Source organism: Odontesthes bonariensis, chromosome 11 (genome assembly GCF_027942865.1).
Source record: "Odontesthes bonariensis isolate fOdoBon6 chromosome 11, fOdoBon6.hap1, whole genome shotgun sequence".
Lineage (NCBI taxonomy): Eukaryota > Metazoa > Chordata > Actinopteri > Atheriniformes > Atherinopsidae > Odontesthes > Odontesthes bonariensis.
Genome location: NC_134516.1, coordinates 9066888 through 9092286, shown reverse-complemented (window position 1 = coordinate 9092286; position 25399 = coordinate 9066888). Strand labels below are relative to the sequence as shown.

Here is a 25399-nt window from a genome sequence, read left to right as displayed (position 1 = left end):
CTCAAAAACCAGGGTCTCGTATTTGGGGATACTGTGATTTTTTTTTTTTTTCCCCCCACTTCTCTGTTCACCACTTTACGAGAACTTTGTCGCCTCTCAGTATTCAGCACTCCTTTCCCATGCTTCAACCCTTCACACTCTATAAATAAAAAATCTGTGTCATCTCACATGACTGGCTGAGTGCCACTTCCTCTCTTCGCATTCATCAAGTTCAGTCGGAGCATCCTTTTTAGCACACACACTTCTGGCCAAATCTAGGAGAAGGAACTGATAAAAAACACATTCAGAAACAAATTCCGTAAGTGTTGCCGTTGTTAAAATAACTTCCTGAAATACATAAATAAATAGAACCGTCTTAAAACGCATCGTTTTCTATCCGCTTCACTGTTCCCCCCGATGCTGGACCAGCTTTTTGGCTCAACCCTTTATTCTCACCACCACAGGCAAATGTTCAGCTGCAGTTTTTTATCATAAGAAGATCAAACTGGGTTTGTTAGATCTTATAGCTCAACACTGGGGAAGATAGTGGGGGCCATAATGTGATTCTTTCTCTCATCATCTTTCCTTCATACGCTGAGGGAATGAAGGAAGGCCCACAAACACACAGAATTCCTCTCACTTACAGGATTTGGAGAGGAAGCAAATCATGTATCCATGTATCAGCTCCAGCTGCAAGGAGTTTTCGGGGAGGCACATGGGTTGCAAAGGACTTCAGTGCCTACGGTACGGTATCCCAGCTACTGTTGCTATGGTATCTGAACTATTGAGCTGCCAGCAGCGATAAATGAATCCATGTTTCCCGCAGAGAGTTGTTCTGCAGAGGGTGGAGTCATTATCTTAATGAGTGCTGCTCAAAAGACACCGCACTTCTAAAACGCAAACATAATTACAAAGAAAGACACACAGTTCAAGCGTTCACAAAATAAATAATAATAATAACTCACCCAGACACATTGAAACGCACTTATTTCGGGCGGCTGTGGATTTGTGGTTAGTGCTTAGGTTGGCGGTTCGATTCCCACTCTCGCCACTCAAAGTGTCAGTGTACGGCACCCGTCTATGAGTGTGTGACCCTGTGCATGTGCATGTGTGTGTTTAACAGGTTCCAGCCTGGATGGGTTAAAAGCGGAGGACAAATTTCGTGTATCCCTGTATATGACAATAAATCTGATCTTAATCTTAATCTTAACTTCCTCTTGGAAGCAGGACAGTCACATAGAATGCCATCTTGATTCATTCACAGTGTGTGATCCAGCCCCTATTTGTCCACCATGCATCATCTCCAACTCTTTGATTACAGTCACAGAGCTAAGCATTCAGCTATTGGATAAGTTAAACTTCATTGACTTAATAAAAATTCAGTTCATCTGATAATACCGACTCTGATTTTGAAGGATTCTCCAAAACATCTGTATGACAAAAACTGATGTTTTCCAACAGGGGTTGGAAATAGTTTCAAGAATTATCTATTAATAACCTATCTGCTTACATGACGATAGCAATTCATCATTTTATATATCTGGAACAAAGCACAGCTTAGTCAAAACAACTTTCTATTCAGTTTGGAACTATTTTAGCAGAACGACGAGTATTGTGTGTGTGGCTGTGCGCGTGCAGGGGTCAGACTTGTTTGTCAGATTTGTTTCTATGACAGTAAAACAATTTTTGTGAGGGCCAAAGTGCAAAAAAAAAAAAAAAAAAGCTAAATTGTCTTGTGTAACTTTAAAAGCAATTGAACCGATATTTCTCCACATTGAACCACATGGAGGATGCGCTATCTATTGTCATGGCTTCCTGTCACTTCTCTTAGTCTTATGCGAGTTGAAAATGAGTCCTTGTGAAAGTCTGAGGCGTGGAGGCTGCAGTGGATGTTCTGGAGGATAATCTATTCCCTAATTATGAACCGAGGTCAGAATACGAGCAAGCGGCCACTCCTCTGAGGTCAGGGAAATAACAGAGGCTGGAAAAGCAATAGCATAGAATGATTACACCCACCCTTGATGTGATGTGAATCAACTGCAATCCGAGCCCTGTCCCACTCCTCCGAGCCCTCCCACCTTCTCTCTGTCTCTCTCATCTCTTGCTCTTTCATCTACGCGTCAGCCCTTTCTCTAGTTTTTGTCTTGATTATCATTCTTAAATGGATCCCTTGGCATCTTGGGTTGTACTTGGATTTTTCAACACATACACTCTGGGCTGCTGGTGGAAAGATTAATCAGTTCTTGCTGCTTTAAAAACCTGCTTTGAAATAATTCTGGAGTAAGCTTTGGGCAAATTTCCTAAATTTGAATTTATAATTGGAACCTAGTGACAATGATGGAAACAGCAGTTTTGGTTGTTTTTTGTTTAGCTTTTTTTTTAATGGAAGCTGCTCATGTTTTATCTGTGTAGACATAGTAACTACTGTTCATTTACAATCACAGAAGGTTCAGCTGTTGTAGAGAATCAGGTTTATCTTTTTGGGTTTGACTAAAGACATGGGCTATATGAGATGCTGCTGAATTTCAGAAGCTACCTGAACATGGGTAAAGCTGGATATGACGTCAGGACAGTGGCTGTTTGTTGGTCAGTGGTAAAACTGTGCAAGTCAAAATTAATCGAATTTGAAATTGGTGGAAAGTCATTGCAAAGATCAATCCCATGTCACTACATTAAAGGGGAAGTTCGTTTCTTTGTTTTTTTGTTTGTATTTTAAATTTGGACCTTATTTCTGGCAGAAAAAATACGTTCATCTACTCATCGATAACATTTTGGTGAAAGTCGGCGTCCTTTGGACGCTATCTAAATCACTCGAGATCCGCATATATCCATATAACGGGAGAGAACGGGGCATTGACGATACAGTCTCTAAATAAGGCATTATCTGTCTCTATTTCACCAATACTTTAAGACGAATGAATGAAAGCGTACTATTGCACTGTTAGCTCAGAGCTGCCGTGTTGTTGTTATTGGGGGCTTTCTACACCCGGGTCACTTGGGATGACGTCATCGCTGCGCGCTGCTGCAGCACAGCTCATTCACTCCGTGCTTTGTGACGGTCGGCAAACTTCACACGGAGTTTGCTTCAGTTATTTGAAACTTGACTTGTTATTGGTCCTCAAAGACTATAGACTTGACTTGGAAAAAATAATTTGTGAACATGTCTGCTTTACGGCAAAGGCATTTTCTACCCTCCAGGTGCCTCCTGTTCCACGGGAGAAAAGATACAGATCTATTATTCAAGAGACTATGAAACATGCTCTGTGTGGTTGCCAAAATGTGTAAATCTGGGAAAGCCAGAATCCGTCGTCTTTCTTACATAGCAAGTGTTCACAGAAAACTGAATGAACGGCACAGCTCAACAGCACTTCTTTTTACAGCCTGGGGACAACATGGCTCTTTGGTCATCCCACAACATTTATCTGAATTTCTCTCTTACACACTTCCATTTTCCTCATCTGTATTCTTTAAATCGTCTCTCCCGTTCCATATTTACTTTCCATCAACTGTGTAGCAACATCACAGCGAGTCAAAATGAAATAAACATTGCCGTCAATGATTTTTAGCTTTTTTTTAAAAGAGCGAGACAGAAGGGAGTAAGAAATAGATTCAGAGACGAGAGTATGACTTTGTGTGTGTGCGGATGTGTTTTGTTCAAACCCTTGACAACAGTGTAAGCAAATAACAAGGAATGCATCATCGAAATGGAAATGAAAATAAAGGACAATGAATAGACAGACAGCAATAGTCCAAATCAGAGTACAAATCAGAACAGAGGAAATGCAGAGAGATGCAGAAAAAGGGAGTAAGCAAACATGGGAGGAGTGAAAATAGTATAGAGCAAGGGCCAGATTAAAAAGCACCCATGTGAAACTGAATCAGGACAACTGGAGATCTATAAGCTGCAGAACGGGGGGGGGAACAGAAAGAAGTGTAACACATTCAGCATGGTAAGAAGCATAAATTAGTTGAAAAAAATAAAAAAATTAAAAATTAAAGATGTTCTGCCCCATCTAACTTTCTCTGTGGGAGGTCATTGTACAGGTAACCACAGCTGTATTCTCTGCGCCAACGTCTTTATGTAGAACTAAAAACAGTAACCTTGTTCGATGACGTTTCCACTATCAATGTTTTATTAGAGCGGGGTAACAGTCTGGAAATGTGTGTCCTCGAGCTGAAACAGTCTTAATGGACTGCAATTTAGGCAAAACTTCCGCTACGTTAAGCTATTTGACAACAGAAGTTGAAACATATGGGAATGAGAGCTGCCTTATTGGGAATTCATAAGAGCATGATAAAATGCAGTTCTGCTTACTTGTTTTTACAAAAAGTGGGAAGTCAAAACTCTTGCTATTGCTTTTTGCTTCGAAATTAACATCAGATCTCATCATTATCTATATAGTTTAATTAACTTGCATCAGCAGGCAAATAATGCTCTAATTGTACTTTGAGTGTTGTATTTCCTGACAAGGAAATCTGAAATCTATGGAATTTATTAAAATTCTCAACCCGTCGGAAGTTAGAAATTTAGTTTTTTCTCATTTGTCATAGAGTGCATTATCAGTACTAGTAGCAGTCAAACTGCAAATTTGACAGTCAAGTATTTCTATAATATTTTGGTTTGGTTTTCAGGCTTTTTATTGTATGCTCTCTCAAAGCAATTATGATGTGCTCCAAGGGTCATTAAATACTAAATACTCTAAAATGATCCATTTGAATAGAAGTGTACATTTTACACTACAAGCTACATTCATCCTTTCACGCAGACACAGCACATTTTAGTCCATTCAATGTTGCAGGTGACACAGTGTTTTTTTTTCCTCTCTATCACACACCAATGGAAGCTTCAGAGGCAACATGTGGTTCAGTCTTGCCCAAGGACACTTCGTCCAACCACTAACTTTGCAATTGGCAGAAAGACTTCTTGTTACAAATTAGGGATAAGCAAAAAATCTGCTTATTTTGCCCCCAAAAAATTAAAAAAATAAAAATTAAATCTTGCACCAGAGTGTAGGTGCATATAACAAAAACATATTATCATTGATACATGTAGAAAACCTAATCTTATATTCTCAGTTGTACCACAAACAGAACAAATACAGCTGAATAGGATAAGGCAACTGTAAGGAAGTTGTAAAGAAATGGCTGGATTACAAACGAGAGGCCAAATTGTACATTAGCCCACACAAGGATTAGCATAAGGTCCACAAACAGCTTGATTTGCAACAGATGAATGAAGACCCTGCACATTACAAGTCCTCCAGCTGACACAGGTACTGCAGTTTGTTGATACAGGTTTTTGCATACCCAGACCATAATGGCATCTTATAAAAATGAGGAGGTTTTCAGACAATATGATAAAAAAATGCTCCAGAAAACATCACAACCTTTAACACAGACGTGAAAAACAGTGTTTGCAGACAACCCAACCAACCTCCGCCACATATTGCACAAAGAAATTTGTCTGTGTGATCCATTTAAATGTGACAACAATGGAATGGATTTAGTGATTGGTTAAAGGTGGGGTCTGTGATGTTTTCTGGAGCATTTTTTATCATATTGTCTGAAAACCTCCTCACGACCCCATTGCACCCACTAAAATAGAACGTTTGGAAAAAAAACTAAATATTTTAGTCCATTGTAGAGGGTGTAGCAAGAGGAAATGTCTGACCAATAGAAGTAATGATTAGAGTTACTTCTATTGGATTCTGACACGCCAATCAACCGTCAGCCCCCCTCACCCCTCCCCCTGCGCGTTCACAGACTCGTGACTCGTTCATGTGTTTTGAAGGCGTGGTTTCGAGGGGTGGGCTGAAGGGAGAGGCAAGGTTGTGTATTTTCAAAAATATAGCTTGCAGGAACCGTTTTTCCAAGATCTCAGACCCCACCTTTAAGTGCGTTGATTTGCACTCGGGACAAAGGAAAACTTCTATCTATTGTACTTTGCCCTTGGTAGCCTATACCTCCGACCAGATGGAAAAGGAACAAATTCCTCCAAAATGGACCTCACCTTACTCACCAACTGTCTGCCCCATTTTTGTGACAGAGATAGTTGTTCGATGCCAATGATCTCACTGGCTGCATTTACAGTACAGGACAGGCTATTGCTGTTTTGCATTGGGAGATTACCATGAAACCAGCGGACAAGACAAAAAGTTCAAATAGACTCAATGGATGTAACCTATAAAATAGAACCGTCAATGTTTTGTCTACATTAAAAGCCCACCAGTCTCCTCAAGAAGTACAGTCTCTGCAGGCCTTTCTTGCAGATTGCATTTGTGTGTTTAGATCGAATTTCAGATTCCTGTCCAAAACTGTTCCCAGGTACTTGCAATAAGCCCTTAATTATTGTTGGGGCAGTTGGATGGGAGGTTTTCCGGAAGTCAATGGCCATGTCTTTGGTTTTGCTGATGTTTAACTTGAGGAAGTGGTTGTCACACCACTGCACAAAGTAACCCACCACTGGCCCATGATGAACCTCTCCATCCTGTAGCAGACTAATTAAAACCGTATCGTCCGCAAACTTAAGGAGGTGTCTGTTTTCGTAGGCACCCCTGCAGTCATTAGTGTTTAGAATGTACAGAAGAGGGGACTAGACACATCCTTGGGGAGAACCTGTTGACAGTCGTTTATTAGACAGGACACCATTTGCTCTGACTGCTTGGTGGCCTACATGTTAAGAAGTCAAAAATCCACCTCACCAACCCTGCATCAAGGTTGAAGATGGACAATAGTTTGCCAGCCAAGATGTGGGGGTTGGATTGTGTTAAAAGCTGCAAGCATTGCATAATTGATCTGCACAGACTTTCAGACGTTTGCCAGTGATCCTATCAGGCCCAGGGATCTTTCTAATGTTACATTTGAAAAACATTGAACTGACTGAGAGGTGCATTGATATTTGGCTGAGTTTAGATGCTCAAAGTGCTAAACAGATCATTGTGTAAGTTTGTAAAATCAAACTCATCATTACAACGCAGATAGAAATCATCACAATTCAATGTTTTTTCCAAGTGAAAGTGTTTCTTTCTGTGATTTTTTGGTTGCATTATTTCCTGTCCACTGCACCATATCACTGGTATGACCGCCACACACACGTGCAACAGCGGTGGGTGTGTTTGTGTGCTTGTATATGAATAGAGAGTCGTTCCTCTGGGATCTTTACAAGTCTTCCTCCCATCAGCCTCTTCCAATTTCTTTTCCGATCTCTTATGACCCAGAAACTCCATGTGGGTCAGATCATACAGCGCTTCCTCCTTTGCACCCTAGCTGGGAAAGAGTGCGGCGCATTCGTGACATTCACTAAACAGTCATTTTGTTTTACCACCATTCCCCCCCCCCCTCTGAAAACAGCCCCTTTTCTTCTCCAATATTTATCTTGCTTGATCTTGTTTCTCCAACTCGCCCCACTCTTGCTCTCTATTCATATCACGCAGCCTTTCATTTTTTAATACGGAGCCAGATCAAATCTCGTAGGATAAAGTGAATCTGTTTTCACACACTCACTCACTTCATTGCCAGCAACTCACCCATCCGAGGACAGATACGAAGCCAGCAACTGTCTTTGCTGCCCTCTTCTGTCCATAATCATTATTACCATAGCGCCACTGGCTGTGTTGTAAATATCAACATCTTAAGAGTTAATTTTTCTTTTAGATAAGGCCTGCTTTATATCTACAATTCCTTCATACAACAAACATTCTCTTTACCTGATCCACTAGATACCTTGACTGAACCAAGGTTTCAGGAGAAATGTCTTGTGTGATGGTTACTTACAGTTATATATGAACGCCAGTTCTATACATTCACAACCTCGCCCACCATGTACAAGCTTGTTTGTGTTAAGTTTATACATATTGCACCGGGGTAATAGTGACACGCGGATTATTTTTAACTTGTTTGATGTCATTAAAGTACGAGTCGGGATTGCCACTTGAAAACTTTGTCCATTTATTTCCTCTTCCTTCTCGTACACATGAAAACATCCACACCTGCTGTATCCACCTATCGCTTCAGCGGTCAAAAACTATTTTCCCCTTCCGGGTGAAACACCTGTCGAGTCAAGGAAGGTTCCTACCTTCTATAGCCATGACCGCTGATTACCCAGTGAGACCTGACTCAATACCCTATATGGCTCCTACAAAAGCTAATAAACTGATTTGGGGTCAGCTGGTTCTGAATAAAAGGGCCTGAAAGTAGTCAGGAAAATTGCATTTGAACCCCAAATGCAAGGGTGATCAAATGAAATTGGGTTGGAATATTGGAAAGGCAGCATTATTAAATCATTGTCTTTGTTCCACAGAAACAAAGAGAAAGTGTTATCAGTCACCTTGAGACTCTCTCTCTAAAACTTAATAATCAAGTTAGAAATCTCGGGGTAATATTGGACTCAGACCTGAACTTTAACAGCCACATTACCATCTAAAAAAACATTGCCAGAATCAAAGGAATAGTGCCTAAACCAGACTTAGAGAGACTGATCCATGCGTTTGTCTCCAGCAGGTTAGACTGCTGTAACTGCCTGCTCACTGGGCTCTCTAAACGGGCTGTAAGACAGCTGCAGTACATCCGGAACGCTGCTGCTCGAGTCCTGACTAGAACCAGGAAATACCACCACATTAGTCCAGTGCTCAGGTCTCTGCACTGGCTTCCTGTCGCTCAGAGAATAGACTTTAAAACAGCTCTGCTCGGGTACAAGTCTCTTCATGGCGCCAAAGTACATTTCTGACATGTTAGAGCCATATGAACCAACTCGGGCTCTGAGAACCTCAGGGAGGGGTCTCCTGCTGGGGCCCAGAGTCAGGACTAAACAAGGTGAGGCTGCGTTTCAGTTTTATGCCCCTAAAGTCTGGAACAGCCTTCCAGAGGATGTGAGACGGGCCTCAACTCTGACAATCCAGGCAGAAAACAGTTCTATTTAGCTGTGCACATGACAGCTGAAAGTATTTTATCTGCACTCTTCGCTTTTAATCTAATTAATTAGGCCCGAGCAGCTAAGCGCTGCGAAGGCCTATTGTAACTGAAGGATTTCACTATTATTAGGCCCGAGCAGCTAAGCGCTGCGAAGGCCTATTGTATCTGTAGGATTTCACTATTATTATTATTATTCTTATTCTTTTTCTTCTCCACGCGGTTTCGCGAATGGGGAGGCCTGAACGTATTCGAAAACTCCCGAAACTTTACCCAAAATTGTCCCCCGCGTGAAACTGCATGTTTTTAATGGAGTCGAAAGTGGGCGTGGCCAAACTGCTCTACAGCGCCACCTAACGTGAGATAGACCGAACCGTACGTCGTAGAGATCTGAAACTCGGTATGTATGTAGATCGCCTCAAATCAAGAACAAAAGTCTCTTGGAGGTATGCTCTAAAACGTACAGGGAGGCGGCCATTTTGGGTCAAAGGGCAAATTTTGGCCATTTTTCATATTTACACACCTCGCAGGAAAATTTTCACGCCCCAGGGATTTTGAGCTACAGACTTCATTTTTGGTCAGTATGCAGTTAAGGGATGGGGGCACAAAAGTTATCAGAAGACTTGAGTTTTTGAGCATGTTTAGGGGGCTTGGCCAAGCGGCGAACTTGGCGTACTCGCCAGTGTAAACGAAACGCTATAACTTTCAAATAAAAAGTTTAAACTGCACCAAACTTGGTATGAGTCATCCATGTTGGATGCATGTCAATCCTATGTGGTCATATGCTGACGTCATCTAAGCCCCGCCCCCTCAGAACAGGAAGTCACTTTTTTTACTTGGAAAGCACCATCTCTGACCCCCTTCACCTAATCAACATGATCTTGTGTGAGAATACAGAAAACAAGTTGGTCTCACTTGCTTTAAAGCACCAACAGTTTTCAGTTGAAGGCGTGGCTATGGCGGCTTGGTGAAGTCAGACATCACGCCGTTACCATACGTTTGGCTCTAAATTCTACAGTTTTGAATCGAAACGCACCAAACTCACTGGGATCGATCCTAATCCGCCCCCCAACAGGTGTGCGGTCCAATATTTGATGGGCGTGGCCTAATGCCTCCACAGCGCCCCCTAGAACATCTAAAAACATCAGATCCAAGCCATGCTTTCACCGACAATCGTGAAACTCAGCACACCTGTGCGTCTTGTCAGGACCTACAAAATAGTGTGGGCGTGGCTTAATGGCACATTCCAATCCCTCGCCGTTTGCATACGTTCGGCTCTAAATCTCACACTCATCATCCGATTTGCACCAAACTAGATATGAATGACCATTGTTAACCTCTAAAGAGCCCAATAGGATTATATTGAAGTGTGACTCCAGTGCGCCCCCTATATCATGTCAACAGGTATATCTCCCTGAGACATCATCCGATCTTCACCATATTTTTTTGTGCATCATTACGGAGCAGCGCTCCACATGTTGCCGTGGTACATTTCTGACATCGCTAAACCCTGGCCCCACAAAACAGGAAGTGACGGTAACTCCTGTCTGGAAGGTGAGATATCGCTCCAACTTTGAACACGTGCCACTGGTGTCGTACTGTCGTGGACTGAAGGCGATTTGGGGGATTCGTCGCACGCTCCGCCCGGTGGACGGGCGCGGGAGACGCGTGACGGCGTCGATGATCACGTCGGGGCGGCGGTGCCGGCGGTCAGGCGGTCGCATGGCCGGAGCTGCGCTTGGCTGCGAGGGCCGTTATCACTGCTTGCAGTTCTTGTTATTATTATGATTCTTACTTCTTCTCCACGCGGTATCGCAAATGGGGGGGCCTTAACGTATTCGAAAACTCAGCAAACTTTACCCAAAATTGTCCCCCGCGTGAAATCACATGTTTTTAATGGAGTTGAAAGTGGGCGTGGCCAAACTGCTCTACAGCGCCACCTAACGTGAGATAGCCCGAACCGTACGTCGTAGAGATCTGAAACTCGGTATGTATGTAGATCGCCTCACATCAAGAACAAAAGTCTCTTGGAGGTATGCTCTAAATCGTACAAGGAGGCGGCCATTTTAGGTCAAAGGGCAAATTTTGGCCATTTTTCATATTTACACACCTCGCAGGAAAATTTTCACGCCCCAGGGATTTTGAGCTACGGACTTCATCTTTGGTCGGTATGCAGTTAAGGGATGGGGGAACAAAAGTTATCAGAAGACTTGAGTTTTTGAGCATGTTTAGGGGGCTTGGCCAAGCGGCGAACTTGGCGTACTCGCCAGTGTAAACGAAACGCTATAACTTTCACGTAAAGAGTTAAATCTGTACCAAACTTGGTATGAGTCATCCATGTTGGATGCATAACAATCCTACGTGGTCATATGCTGACGTCATCTAAACCCCGCCCCCTCAGAACAGGAAGTCACTTTTTTTACTTGGAAAGCTCCATCTCTGGCCCCCTTCACCTAATCAACATGATCTTGTGTCAGAATACAGATAACAAGTTGGTCTCACTTGCTTTAAAGCGCCAACAGTTTTCAGTTCAAGGCGTGGCCGTAGTGATGAGGTCTGAGTATGCACGCCGTTACCATACGTTTGAAAACAAAATTCTACAGTTTTGAGCCGAGATGCACCAAACTCACTGGGATGGATCTTAATCCACCCCCCAACAGGTGTGTAGTCCAATATTTGATGGGCGTGGCCTAATGCCTCCACAGCGCCCCCTAGAACATCTAAAAAAATCAGCCCCAAGCCATGCTTTCACCGACAATCATGAAACTCAGCACACCTGTGCATTTTGTCAGGACCTACAAAAAAGTGTCTTGGAGCCCTGGTCCAAACCCAACAGGAAGTCCGCCATTTTGGACCAAAGTCGCCATTTAGTCTCTTAAACAGACGTTGTATTTGAGCTCCTCCTACAGCTTTTAACGTGGGGACTTCATACTCACTGAGCAGAGTCTTGAGGCATTGAAGAGCAAAAGTTATCAAAGGTTTTTGCCTACATCACAGTATGTGGGCGTGGCTAAGCGTCAAAATCTGACCTTTCGCCATGAAACATCATGATGGAATAACTTCCACATGCAAGGTCATGGGTTGATGAAACTTTCTGTGTGTCTTAACAGACCAGCTGTAATCACATTCACATCGTCTTTGCTGACGTCACTAAGCCCCGCCCCCTTTGAACAGGACATGAGCTGTGTTTTACATTGCACCTAAATTCATGCAGGTTTAAGGCTGCGTTTGATGAAATTCAACAACATGATGCTGAATCCTTTCACCACCGGCTGAAGCCTGTGGGCTTGGCACAATCCCTCGCCATTTGCATACGGTCGACTCTAAATCTAACATGCATCATCCGATTTACACCAAACTAGATATGAATGACCTTTGTTAACCTCTAAAGAGCCCAATAGGATTATATTGGAGTTTGACTCTAGTGCGCCCCCTAGATCATTTAAACAGCTATATCTCCTTGAGACATCATCCGATCTGCACCATATTTTTTGTGCATCATTACGGAGCAGCGCTTGACATGTTGGCGTGGTATATTTCTGACGTCGCTAAACCCCGCCCCCACAAAACAGGAAGTGACGGTAACTCCTGTCTGGAAGGTGAGATATCGTTCCAACTTTGAACACGTGCCACTGGTGTCGTACTGACGTGGACTGAAGGCGATTTGAGAGATTCGTCGCACGCTCCGCCCGGTGGACGGGCGCGGGAGACGCGGGACAACGTCGATGACCACGCCGGGGCGGCGGTGCCGGCGGTCAGGCGGTCGCAAGGCCGGAGCTGCGCTTGGCTGCGAGGGCCGTTATCACTGCTTGCAGTTCTTGTTATGATTCTTTTTCTTTTCCGCACGGAATCGCAAATGGGGATGCCTGAACGTATTCGAAAACTCCCGAAACTTTGCCCAAAATTGTCCCCCGCGTGAAACTGCATGTTTTTAATGGAGTCGAAAGTGGGCGTCGCCAAACTGCTCTACAGCGCCACCTAACGTGAGATAGACCGAACCGTATGTCGTAGAGATCTGAAACTCGGTAGGTACGTAGATCGCCTCAAATCAAGAACAAAAGTCTCTTGGAGGTATGCTCTAAAACGTACAAGGAGGCGGCCATTTTGGGTCAAAGGGCAAATTTTGGCCATTTTTCATATTTACACACCTCGCAGGAAAATTTTCACGCCCCAGGGATTTTGAGCTACAGACTTCATTTTTGGTCAGTATGCAGTTAAGGGATGGGGGCACAAAAGTTATCAGAAGACTTGAGTTTTTGAGCATGTTTAGGGGGCTTGGCCAAGCGGCGAACTTGGCGTACTCGCCAGTGTAAACGAAACGCTATATCTTTCACCTAAAAAGTTTAATCTGCACCAAACTTGGTATGAGTCATCCATGTTGGATGCATGTCAATCCTATGTGGTCATATGCTGACGTCATCTAAGCCCCGCCCCCTCAGAACAGGAAGTCACTTTTTTTACTTGGAAAGCTCAGTTTCTGGCCCCCTTCACCTAATCAACATGATCTTGTGTCAGAATACAGATAACAAGTTGGTCTCACTTGCTTTAAAGCACCAACAGTTTTCAGTTGAAGGCGTGGCTATGGCGGCTTGGTGAAGTCAGACATCACGCCGTTACCATACGTTTGGCTCTAAATTCTACAGTTTTGAGCCGAGACGCACCAAACTCACTGGGATCGATCCTAATCCGCCCCCCAACAGGTGTGAGGTCCAATATTTGATGGGCGTGGCCTAATGCCTCCACAGCGCCCCCTAGAACATCTAAAAACATCAGCCCCAAGCCATGCTTTGAACGACAATCATGAAACTCAGCACACCTGTGCGTCTTTTCAGGACCTACAAAATAGTGTGGGCGTGGCTTAATGGCACATTCCAATCCCTCGCCGTTTATATACGTTCGGCTCTAAATCTCACACGCATCATCCGATTTTCACCAAACTAGATATGAATGACCTTTGTTAACATCTAAAGAGCCCAATAGGATTATATTGGAGTGTGACTCCACTGCGCCCCCTATATCATGTAAACAGCTATATCTCCTTGAGACATCATCCGATCTGCACCATATTTTTTGTGCATCATTACGGAGCAGCGCTTCACACGTTGGCATTGTACATTTCTGACGTCGCTAAACCCCGCCCCCACAAAACAGGAAGTGACGGTAACTCCTGTCTGGTAGGTGGCATATCGCTCCAACTTTGAACACGTGTCACTGGTGTCGTACTGTCGTGGACTGAAGGCGATTTGGGAGATTTGTCGCGCGCTCCGCCCGGTGGACGGGCGCGGGAGACGCGTGACGGCGTCGGTGACCACGTCGGGACGGCGGTGCCGGCGGTCAGGCGGTCGCAAGGCCGGAGCTGCGCTTGGCTGCGAGGGCCGTTATCACTGCTTGCAGTTCTTGTTAGGCCCGAGCAGCTAAGCGCTGCGAAGGCCTATTGTAACTGAAGGATTTCACTATTATTTTTTTTATTCTTATGATTCTTTTTCTTTTCCGCGCGGAATCGTAAATGGGGACGCCTGAACGTATTCGAAAACTCCCGAAACTTTCCCCAAAATTGTCCCCCGCGTGAAATCACATGTTTTTAATGGAGTCGAAAGTGGGCGTGGCCAAACTGCTCTACAGCGCCACCTAACGTGAGATAGACCGAACCGTACGTCGTAGAGATCTGAAACTCGGTATGTACGTAGATCGCCTCAAATCAAGAACAAAAGTCTCTTGGAGGTATGCTCTAAAACGTACAAGGAGGCGGCCATTTTGGGTCAAAGGGCAAATTTTGGCCATTTTTCAAATTTACACACCTCGCAGGAAAATTTTCACGCCCCAGGGATTTTGAGCTATGGACTTCATCTTTGGTCAGTATGCAGTTAAGGGATGGGGGAACAAAAGTTATCAGAAGACTTGAGTTTTTGAGCATGTTTAGGGGGCTTGGCCAAGCGGCGAACTTGGCGTACTCGCCAGTGTAAACGAAACGCTATATCTTTCACCTAAAAAGTTTAATCTGCACCAAACTTGGTATGAGTCATCCATGTTGGATGCATGTCAATCCTATGTGGTCATATGCTGACGTCATCTAAGCCCCGCCCCCTCAGAACAGGAAGTCACTTTTTTTACTTGGAAAGCTCCATTTCTGGCCCCCTTCACCTAATCAACATGATCTTGTGTCAGAATACAGATAACAAGTTGGTCTAACTTGCTTTAAAGCACCAAAAGTTTTCAGTTGAAGGCGTGGCTATGGCTGCTTGGTGAAGTCAGACATCACGCCGTTACCATACGTTTGGCTCTAAATTCTACAGTTTTTAGCCGAGATGCACCAAACTCACTGGGATCGATCCTAATCTGCCCCCCAACAGGTGTGCAGTCCAATATTTGATGGGCGTGGCCTAATGCCTCCACAGCGCCCCCTAGAACAACTAAAAACATCAGCCCCAAGCCATGCTTTCACCGACAATCATGAAACTCAGCACACCTGTGCGTCTTGTCAGGTCCTACAAAATAGTGTGGGCGTGGCGAGAATGGCACATTCCAATCCCTCGCCGTTTGCATACGTTCGGCTCTAAATCTCACACGCATCATCCGATTTGCACCAAACTAGATATGAATGACCTTTGTTAACCTCTAAAGAGCCCAATAGGATTATATTGGAGTGTGACTCCACTGCGCCCCCTAGATCATTTAAACAGCTATATCTCCTTGAGACATCATCCGATCTGCACCATATTTTTTCTGCATCATTACGGAGCGGCACTTGACACGTTGGCATGGTACATTTGTGACGTCACTAAACCCCGCCCCCACAAAACAGGAAGTGACGGTAACTCCTGTCTGGAAGGTGAGATATTGCTCCAACTTTGAACTTGTGCCACTGGTGTCGTACTGTCGTGGACTGAAGGCGATTTGGGAGATTCGTCGCACGCTCCGTCCGGTGGACCGGCGCGTGAGACGCGTGACGGCTTCGATGACCACGTCGGGTCGGCGGTGCCGGCGGTCAGGCGGTCGCATGGCCGGAGCTGCGCTTGGCTGCGAGGGCCGTTATCACTGCTTGCAGTTCTTGTTAATGATTATTTTTGTTTTAATGATTTTATTTGCCTTCTTGTGATTTTATGTAGCTGTAAAGCACTTTGAATTGCCTTGTATATGAATTGTGCTCTACAAATAAACTTGCCTTAAACAGAGACATGGCTGCAGTAGCACGCCCACTGTAACAAGTGGGACTGGGGTAATTAACATCTATCAAATAACCAGTAACTGACACACAACAAAAACATGTGTATGCACTTTGAAATCAATATAGGCTGAATTCAAGAATTTTTCATCAACTAATTTTACATTTCACACATGGTTCCTCAGTGTACAGTTGTTCACAGTCATGCCTGAATATGCTTGTCTGTCTGATCCAATCAAACTTTTACTAATGTACTATTTACTGTGAGACCAATACCATAGTAAAGTTTGCTGATGACATCATTGTGGTACGCAGAATAAACTAGAACAATGAGCTTGCCTACAAAATGGATGTCGAGAGCTGGAGCAGAAACAACTTGATCCTAAACACGTTCAAGATGAAGGAGATATTCCCGGACTTTAGAGGACAGAAGCGCGACATCCATCTCATCATCAACCATCAGTGGTGAGAGTGTGTCAGCCAGGACTCAACTTCGTTGAAAGGACTTCAAAGGCTCCACCTCTTAAGATGTTTTAGGAGGGCACAACTCCCACGACCTCTTCTGGTGAACTTGTATAGATCAGCCATAAAGTCTGTCATCAACTAACACATTTCAGAGTGATACTCTGGCTGGACCCAAGGTTATTATCGTTGACGAAAACGAACGAAATAAGGAAAACTAAAATTGAAAATACAATTTTATTTCCTTCGTTTTCGTCTCTGTCAATTTAATTATAAGGGTTCATATGATTGATTTATTCCGCTCTGGCAGGGACTTCACCTGGCAGCAGAATGGCGGTTGCAGCAAAAGCTGGGAGAAAGCGGCAAATTCCTATGTGGGACTGTTTTTGAATAGGACGACGTGAAAGATAAAAGCAAGTGTCTTGTAGTGGAAAAAGACTGTGACAAGGTATGTGGTTTGCTTCTCAAGGGGAAAAACCCCACGAATCTCAAAGTCCATTTTAGAAGCTCGCACAAGGCGGCTAATGTCGAGAACCAAAACAAGCTAGCCTCTGTGAGTCCACCGCCGCCGCCCTCCGCCCGAAAGACAAGCAACATCCTGCCCCTGTAGCACGGGGAAGGAGAAAACTGTAATGGGCAGGAACACCACAAGCGGGAAGATGCATTAGTTAACATGTTTATTGAGAATAATAATAATAAATAAAACAATACTCACTCTGACCTTTTTGAATCCTGCACCTGACACATAACCCGAAGTATGAAAAAACTAAAACTAAACGAATAAAAAAATATATAACTAAGCATTTTTGAAAATTAAAAACTAATAAAAACTAGCAAACCCACATTAGGGATGCCACACGAGGGGACCATATTGGGCTGGACCATAGAAAAACAGCAATTATCAAGACAGAAGAGAGGATCACTAGCTCTGCAGGCTGGAAGACATCTACTGGGCCTGCTGAATCCAGAAGGCCATGGCCATCATTAAAAATAAAAATAAAAACTTCTCACACACCACCCACAACCTATTGTCCATCCCTGCCCTCCAGTAAGGACTACAGGAAGCTTAAAGCTTCAAGAACTAGTGTTGCAGTGATGCATGAACGTCTTGCTTGGCAGATGGTCAAGCATAGACTATCGGCTAATATATTAATATACTTTCACAGAATTATAAATACTCACACTCCTAAATTTCTTCATGATAACATAATTTATTGCTCAAATACACACTCACATTATACTAGAGGGGCAAGTAGTGGACAGATCACTTTACAACTGCCTAAGTCTGACTCCATGAAGAGGACTGTTTTCTATCGGTCAGCTGTGCTATGGAATAATCTTCCAGTGGTGGTTCGTGAAATCAAAGGGAAAATTGTCTTTAAAAAGAGACTAAAAATATATTTGTTCTCATCTTGATTATGTAATATAGCAAGGTTATTTTAGGGCATAAATGAAGCGCATGTTGTTTTTCATTATTTTATTGTTTGTATTTTAATGTATACTTTCGGTATTGCTGTTTTTGTGCTTTGTATGTTTTGTCTGGACCCCAGGAAGACTAGCTGTCGTTTTGGCGTCAGCTAATGGGGATCCTTTTAAATAAACAAATAAACAAATAAAGCTAACATCTCGAGACTGCCCCTCCCATCCAACATCAGCCGTTTGATCAAGGCCCTATTGTCTCTTTTTCATTTCCTTAGTGCAATTGTTAAAAGCAATTTAAAGTGTCAACTCTTTATATTTGTTCAGAACTATTTATTTTGGTATTTACATCTATCTATTAATATTTTGCACCATTTCTTGTATTTTATTATTCATATAGTTTCAGTGGAATTTCCGTCACAGCACAACATTTCATCGCGCTTGCAATTACAATAAAGTACATCTTTATCCAGAGGTCTGTGCATAGGCAACAAAGGTGAGATCAATTATACACGTAGAAACATATACCGTATTTTCCGGACTATAAATCGCTCCGGAGTATAAGTCGCATCAGCCAAAAAATGCATCATGAAGAGAGAAAAAAAAAAACACAAGTCGCACTGGACTACAAGTCGCACTTATTTAGAAATTTATTTCACAAAATCCAAGACCAAGAACAGACCTCGTCCATGTCGACAATACGATCCGGTGACACGTTGTGTTCAGCTACCTGCTTTTCAATGAGCTCACGGAAACTGTCCACCTCGGCTTGGAAGTCTGCCGGCAGTTTCTGACACACCGTTGTCCGTGCTCTGATGGAGAGGCGGTATCGTTGCATGAAGCGGTAACACCAACAAGGCCCGCCTGCAAAGTCCTTTACATTCATCTCTTTGGCAAGTACCAGGAGACGTAACTGCACCGTAGACAAGGCTCTCCCGGCAGTACGTCGTTCAATCACCCACCTGTGGACTCGTTCCTCCTGCTCTGGCCATCTGGCTTTCTGATTAGCTTTCTTCGTTAGCACATAGTTATCACGAGCCTAGAGTGTCATCTCACGGCTGTAGATAGCAATGTTTACTCCTTGGTTCATGTCAGTGAATATGAATTTTACATTTAAAAGCATGTTAAATTCTATGTATTTTGATATATAAGTCGCACCTGACTATAAGTCGCAGGACCAGCCAAACCATGAAAAAAAATATACTCCAAAAAATACGATACCTGGAAATACCCATACACGTAAAGAGTCACATTCCCTGTCTCCCACAGCAGATAAAAGGATGTCAATGTCGATCAACTCTACAATTTCATTACAAAAGAACACCAACAATATCCTGGCAATGGCATCATGCATATATCAATGTACACGTGACTACACACAGCCAAGATCAATTACAGATGGACAACATGCCATCGGGGTTGTACTTTTGTATTCCTGGAGTTTACACATTTTTACAAATTGCCAATCACGGTGAACAATTAGGACATAAGAATATATGGATTGGAATTCTGCAAAAACATCTAAAAATCTATATGCAATTTTGGAAATCTGAGAATATACCGTATGTGCATACATCCAGCAAAGTGAAAATCAAAACATATAAAATCTTAAAATTCCACTTTTTCTTTTGGGATACATTACAGTATTCCAACCAGCATGTTAAATATCTGTGATGACAACAGTACAAAGATAGACTGCTACCTTTAGCTACTGACGCAAAGTCCAGCAACATAGAGGGAACAACTTGGGTGGTAAAATATGACACAGTGGAAGAAGGGGGTGGCACATGAAAAGAGACAAACAGAGATGGAAAAAAATAAGGGAAAAACGAGGAAGACAAAACTTTTGATAGGGAGCATGATGTAAACCTAAGGGGGTTGGAAAAACTGAGAGTAGCAAATAGGAGAATGAAGAGCTGGAAAAGTGGAGAGATAGAAAGAGAATATAGAGAGACTGGAAGCAATGAGCCTTCCAACTGGGCTATCTGACACCACTCAGCAGCCGACATCAGGCCAGCTGAATGCTATTTCCAGCCTGAGATGACCCACCAGCTACAACATGGGGGAGCGGGCAGGACAGAGACAGAATAAAGTGTGTAAGTAGTGGAAAGGTCTTTATTTATTCATCAAAGCTTTATTTAAAAGGACACACCACTAAAAATACACTTATTTACACAAAGAGACAGAAAAACAGATTGGAAATTCACTTCTTTGGGGGAAACAGAGTAAGTGAAATTACCTGTCCCCAAAATAACTCCTCTACCATTCATCTGTCTCAGTCAAATTTGCTGTTTCAATGGACATTATTCAATGGATTCAGTGTCATGGTCAAACAACACCTTCATCCAGAACACTTTTAGACTGAGGCGTGGCCACATGGCATGTTAGCGCATAAATCACTGAAGCTGAAGTTATTGTGGTGTTGTCCCGAAACGTACCCGGGCAAGTTGAGGCCTTAGCCTTGACTAGCCAATAAAAAGGATCAAATAATCATTAAAAAAAATAATGAAGCTCAGGGGGAAAAAGCCACATCAGCCCTGCCTCCTGGGGACCTGCCACTGTCAGTTTCCACATTGGAAAAAGAGGAACTTGTCAGAGAGTGAGTCCTTGCAAAACTGCAGGGCCTGCTTACAAAAGACAGACCAAACACGTGCCTTATCAAAATGTTCAACACGCACAATAGTGTCCCCACCTGCTGCAACACTACCGCCATGATCGCTATACTTAAAAAGTCTGCAGTGCTGAATTAAAATGACTACTTCTTTGTGGCATTTCCACACACGTGGTATTAGGCACTGTGAGAAAGTGATTCTTCAGCACGTCACAGACAAGCCATTCCAAACCCTCACCGATGGGATTTAAAAGCCGAAAGATCCAACAGTTCCAAAGATCTCCGCTTAACTGTGTCTTCACACGCAAGAACACAAGAACTTACACATAAAACAATGGAGACTCCCGGGGTTGTGCGCAGAGTCCCCTCCTAGTCTCTAACGATTGCATAGCCAGACATGAGGGGGACTTGTTTGTAAAAGTTTGCCAAGAACACCATTACCAGTCAGAAGAGAAAAACTATTTGTACAGTTCATAAAGGAAAGGAAATTGACACATTTGCAGCACTGTCAACAAAATCAAGAGGCTGATCACTGATCCTAAAGGGAAAAAGGGAGAGTATGTGCCCTCTGAACATCAATGAAGCTGAGGTTAAGCAGGCGAAAGGTTTTAAGATTCTAGAAATCAGTATCACAGAACTCAGCTCACACCTTCAAAATGGTTAAGAAAGCAAAGAAATAACTGTATTTCCATTAAAAAACAAAACAATATACAACCATCAAAGACAGATAAATAGAAGGAAACAGGGAATAAAATAAAATTATATACAATTATCAAAGATTTCAACTTGACTTCTTGTGGTCACAGTTCAATTCCGAATTGATTCTTAATGCAAAATGATTCTCAGTTGAGTAAAAAAAAAAAAAAAGAGCACTAAAGCAGTTGAAAGCAGTGGTAAGTTTGACAACAGAGTAGTAAGTGGATATGAGTTACAGCAATTTATGACAATAGTGTAACAATACTGTAACATAAATGGAATAACACAGCTTAGGCTTTTACCCTTTAATATTTTGAAAACAAGTTTGCAATGTATATCAACAAATAAAAGAGTAAATAATGAGTCCGTATATATTCTCATCTTGGGTCCCGTTGTGTGTGTCATTTATCTAAAGCCTTTAATGTTATTTATCTTGCTTGGGGCACAGGTCTCATAGATCCTTTAAATTTATTTCCTACCCCCTTCCAGGTATAGAAAATGGATGGACGGCATTTTTGGAGCGCTGCATAATCGCCCATAATCTCAGTGTCTGCTCCTCTCTCCCAGCGTCTCTCATGAGACTGCCCACTCACTGAGGTGCCATAGCAAACTGATTAATAAAGTCACACATACAAGTTACCTTACTTCAGCCAGTTCCTACTCACATCTACAACAATTCTTGGCTTAGAATGAAGATATCATGTGCGCAGAAAGAGAAAGGTGACAATAACAGGGTCCAGTCGTTTTGTATGTTTGACTGGATCTCTCATCGTGCCGATGTGAAACTATTTTGGGTGACTTGTGCCGTCACTGGTGTGCAGCGAGATCAGCATCAGTTGTAGCAGCGTTTTTGAGATTAGATTTACTGATATATGGGTCAGCAGAGTCCTGCACTCTTTTCACTTTCTCTCCATCCATCTATCGCTCAGGCACACGGGCTGGGGTTAGGGAAACTTTGATGTCTTACCAGATCGACACTTTATGATCTCTCCAAACTCGTCCTCCACCGGCTCATCACAATAATCCTTGGGGCGCACACCCTCCGCCATCGATGCCAGAGCAACCAAGTGGGAAAAAAGTTGATTGTGAAAGGAAGGAGTTGACCAAACAGTTCAGTTAAATCAACCAGGAGAGACTCAGGCTGGGAGCTAAAGGCAAATCCAGATAAAACAGTGAAAGGCTCAGAGCACGAAGGGAACACAGCAGCTGAGCTAAGATGAAGGAGGAAGAGGAGGGCCTGACAGTCTGTCACTCGGGGAACAGACGAAGAGGAGCAGGTGTCTGTGAGGGTGGGGCGGTGGTTCAGAGCATTCCCACCTCTAAATAGTAAGTTGTTATGAGGTGGCTGGCTGGGGGCCTGCATATTTTTTGTCAGACGTCGAGCGTAAAACCAGATACCCATCGGATCTGCATAAGTGGATATTTTGGAATGATGATGCTTAGTTAAAAAAATTGGTGAGTTAATCACTGGGGTGGCTCCTGGTGGGAGGTAGTCATATGACTTACTGTATTCAGCGTCAACAAAGGCCAAAGGCTGTTTCATTTCCACAATCCCCCCCATCTCAACTAGGCCTACCTAAATTAATTTAGCACGACTACTTCTTCCTTTGATGATAATGAATTTAGGTCACTTGTAGCGAGTTTGAACGTTTTACGTACTTAATATCAGAGACTTTATTAATTATCTTTAAAACACTTGATTTTTGAAGTAACATGTTTGTCGTTGAAGGAGAAAGTGAAGATAAATTGTTCTTGCCGAATTTCAAGCCTAAAGTGTCGTTTCTGACGGGAAAGCGCTTCGTTCATTGGTTGAATAGTTGCGCCACGTCACTATGATTAGATCGCAGAGAAAACTGACATACCCACATTGGACTTCAAAAGTGGGACTCGGTGAACATTCATGAGCCTAAGAGCTGTTATTATTAGATATGACGATAGAAGCTTCTCTGGGACATATACTCACGAAATCTGCCGGCGGGAAGGGGGAATGGGAGGTCTGAATGAGGCGCAACAAAAATACACCTACGTCGGCATTCCAAGAGGCAGGCTGCGCGGAGCCTGGCGCTGCTGTCTGTGCAGGGAGAAGTTGTGTTGTCGGGTAGGGTGGGCTGCTGGGGAATAAAAAAAAAAGGAAAAAAAAGGGGGAGGGAGGGTGATCTTGAGGAGTTATGTATGTTCCACTGTTTTAACATGCAAGCGCAATGTATTATTACATGATATGCCCCTTAAGGGGTGTATCTTTGAGATGACTTTTGTTTTGAATCAAATCGTAGACGGATTATCATGACCAGGCCCGCCGATAGGGGGGGACAAACGGGTATTTTGTCCCGGGCCCAGCCAAACCTGTCAGCGGCCCTTATCATGACCACGGACCCTGGACACAAACTCGCCACGGGCCCGTGCCTACACACGCAAATAGTGCGCGCGCAGACGCGCTCTTCCCATTACGCACATAACAACAACAGGCAACACGCACACAATATTACCATTTTGTTTGACACCTGCCATGTACAGGACAATATGAACATATACATATTATGGGAGAGACGGCAAGCTCAAATAGCCTTCCCTTGCAGTATTATGGAGAAAAACCTTAATAAAAATATAGGTAACCACCTAAAACAAATCGTGAAAGTAATAAAGGAAACATAAATGAACATCAGTAAAGAGCCACAGCTGCGACCTCATGAAACCACAGTGAAACTACTCACCTAAACCACCGGCTTTTTCCTGGCCTTCCTCGAGGAAAAGTCCTTGATAAAGTCTCCAAAGTCCAACTCTCTGACCAGTTCGGCCTCTATGGCCATGAGTGACAAACTGTTAACGCATCTCTGAGTCATTTTTGTCCGAAGCAACTTTTCGCAACGAAATTTGATATGGATTACCAGTGCACACCAGTAACCACTCCGGTGAGTTGATTATTTTGAAAACGGACGTTTATGGTGCTTTTACGGACCTTTTTGTACATGCATATGACTTGCCGTTCTGAAGCAGGTTGAGATGAATCAAAATTAGGCAAATACCGGAGACAGCAGTAAACATCAAAAAAGCGGTGATGGGGGTTCTAAAACATTGCAGACGACTCATAAAAGAGGCTTAATGTTGAAAATACCGCAGTTCCCCTTTAAGAAAGCCAGGAGCTAGTTATGAACATTCAGAGTTATAAAATGGGATATGAGATTCATTGTCACACAACGTACGGTCACACGAACTTAAAACTATTCCCCTCTTATTGGATCACCCAGGATGCATGATAGAACCAAATGTGACAAACACAACGGTCATAGAATTAACTATGAATACATTTTTTTTTTACCTTTATTTCATATTGATAACATCAGAAACTGCACATTTATGGGTGCAATAATTTTGCCCTGCTGAAACTGTTGATTATGAGACAGCTGTCATGGGAAATTAAAACCCCTAGTGTATTCCATCTCTTCTGTAAAGAGAGAGAATGACATTTCGAGCAATTACGAGGACGTTTAGTGCAAGCTCTGACACCATCAGTCAAGGTTTTATGCTAATGCCACGCTGCTGCTCAAATGAAGACAGGCACCGTCTGGATTTTCACAATTTAGACAGACGCGTGAAAATCGCTGTGAGATTAATTCTACGGAAATTTCCAACATCAGGACGACATTTGTGGTTGTTGAGAAAAATTTCACCTTGAAATTTTCAATGAGCCATTCATATAGTACCATCATTAAGACAAGTATTTGTGTGATTATTTTTTTATCATTATTATTTCACCACTCTCGTTGGGAAATGACCGTTTCACGGCTGGACGATGCAGTAGCTGCCAATGAGTGTAAGAGGAGCAGATACAAAAATTAAAAACAACAATTGAAACAAAAAATTGAATTGAACAGAAAATATTGGTCATTGAATAAAACTTTTCACTCCATATATGAGTGAGGATCTTAACAAGATCTGAAAATCTTGCTTTTGCTGACCTCATTACACCTGCACAGTAATACCCAGTCAACCCTGTGCTCTCCAAGCACAAGGTGCCCATGAGTAAATGCTCTTTGGCAATAGTTCTTTTTTTTTTTTTTTTTACTTTTAAGCATGCCTGGAAATCAAAGCATGTAACTGTTATGCATCCTATGCAGGATTTAAAGAGCACCATTACTGGTTTTACAAGATAATACTCAAAATGA

The 25399-nt window shown here is 43.0% G+C and overlaps 1 protein-coding gene and 1 long non-coding RNA gene across 3 annotated transcripts in view; one reads left to right on the top strand and one right to left on the bottom strand.

Annotated features, from left to right (window-relative positions):
- The window catches only part of dmd (dystrophin), a 215905-nt gene extending 192666 nt beyond the window's left edge, over positions 1–23239 (bottom strand). For both annotated transcript variants that reach the window (XM_075477434.1, XM_075477432.1), the window contains exon 1: positions 22204–23239. In XM_075477434.1, the coding sequence (XP_075333549.1) occupies positions 22204–22285 (82 nt within the window). In that variant the 5' untranslated portion in view covers positions 22286–23239. The remainder of the gene's footprint in view (positions 1–22203) is intronic.
- Positions 1–25399, top strand: part of LOC142391332 (uncharacterized) — a 397679-nt gene that overhangs the window by 199891 nt on the left and 172389 nt on the right. The gene's annotated exons all lie outside the window — the stretch shown is intronic.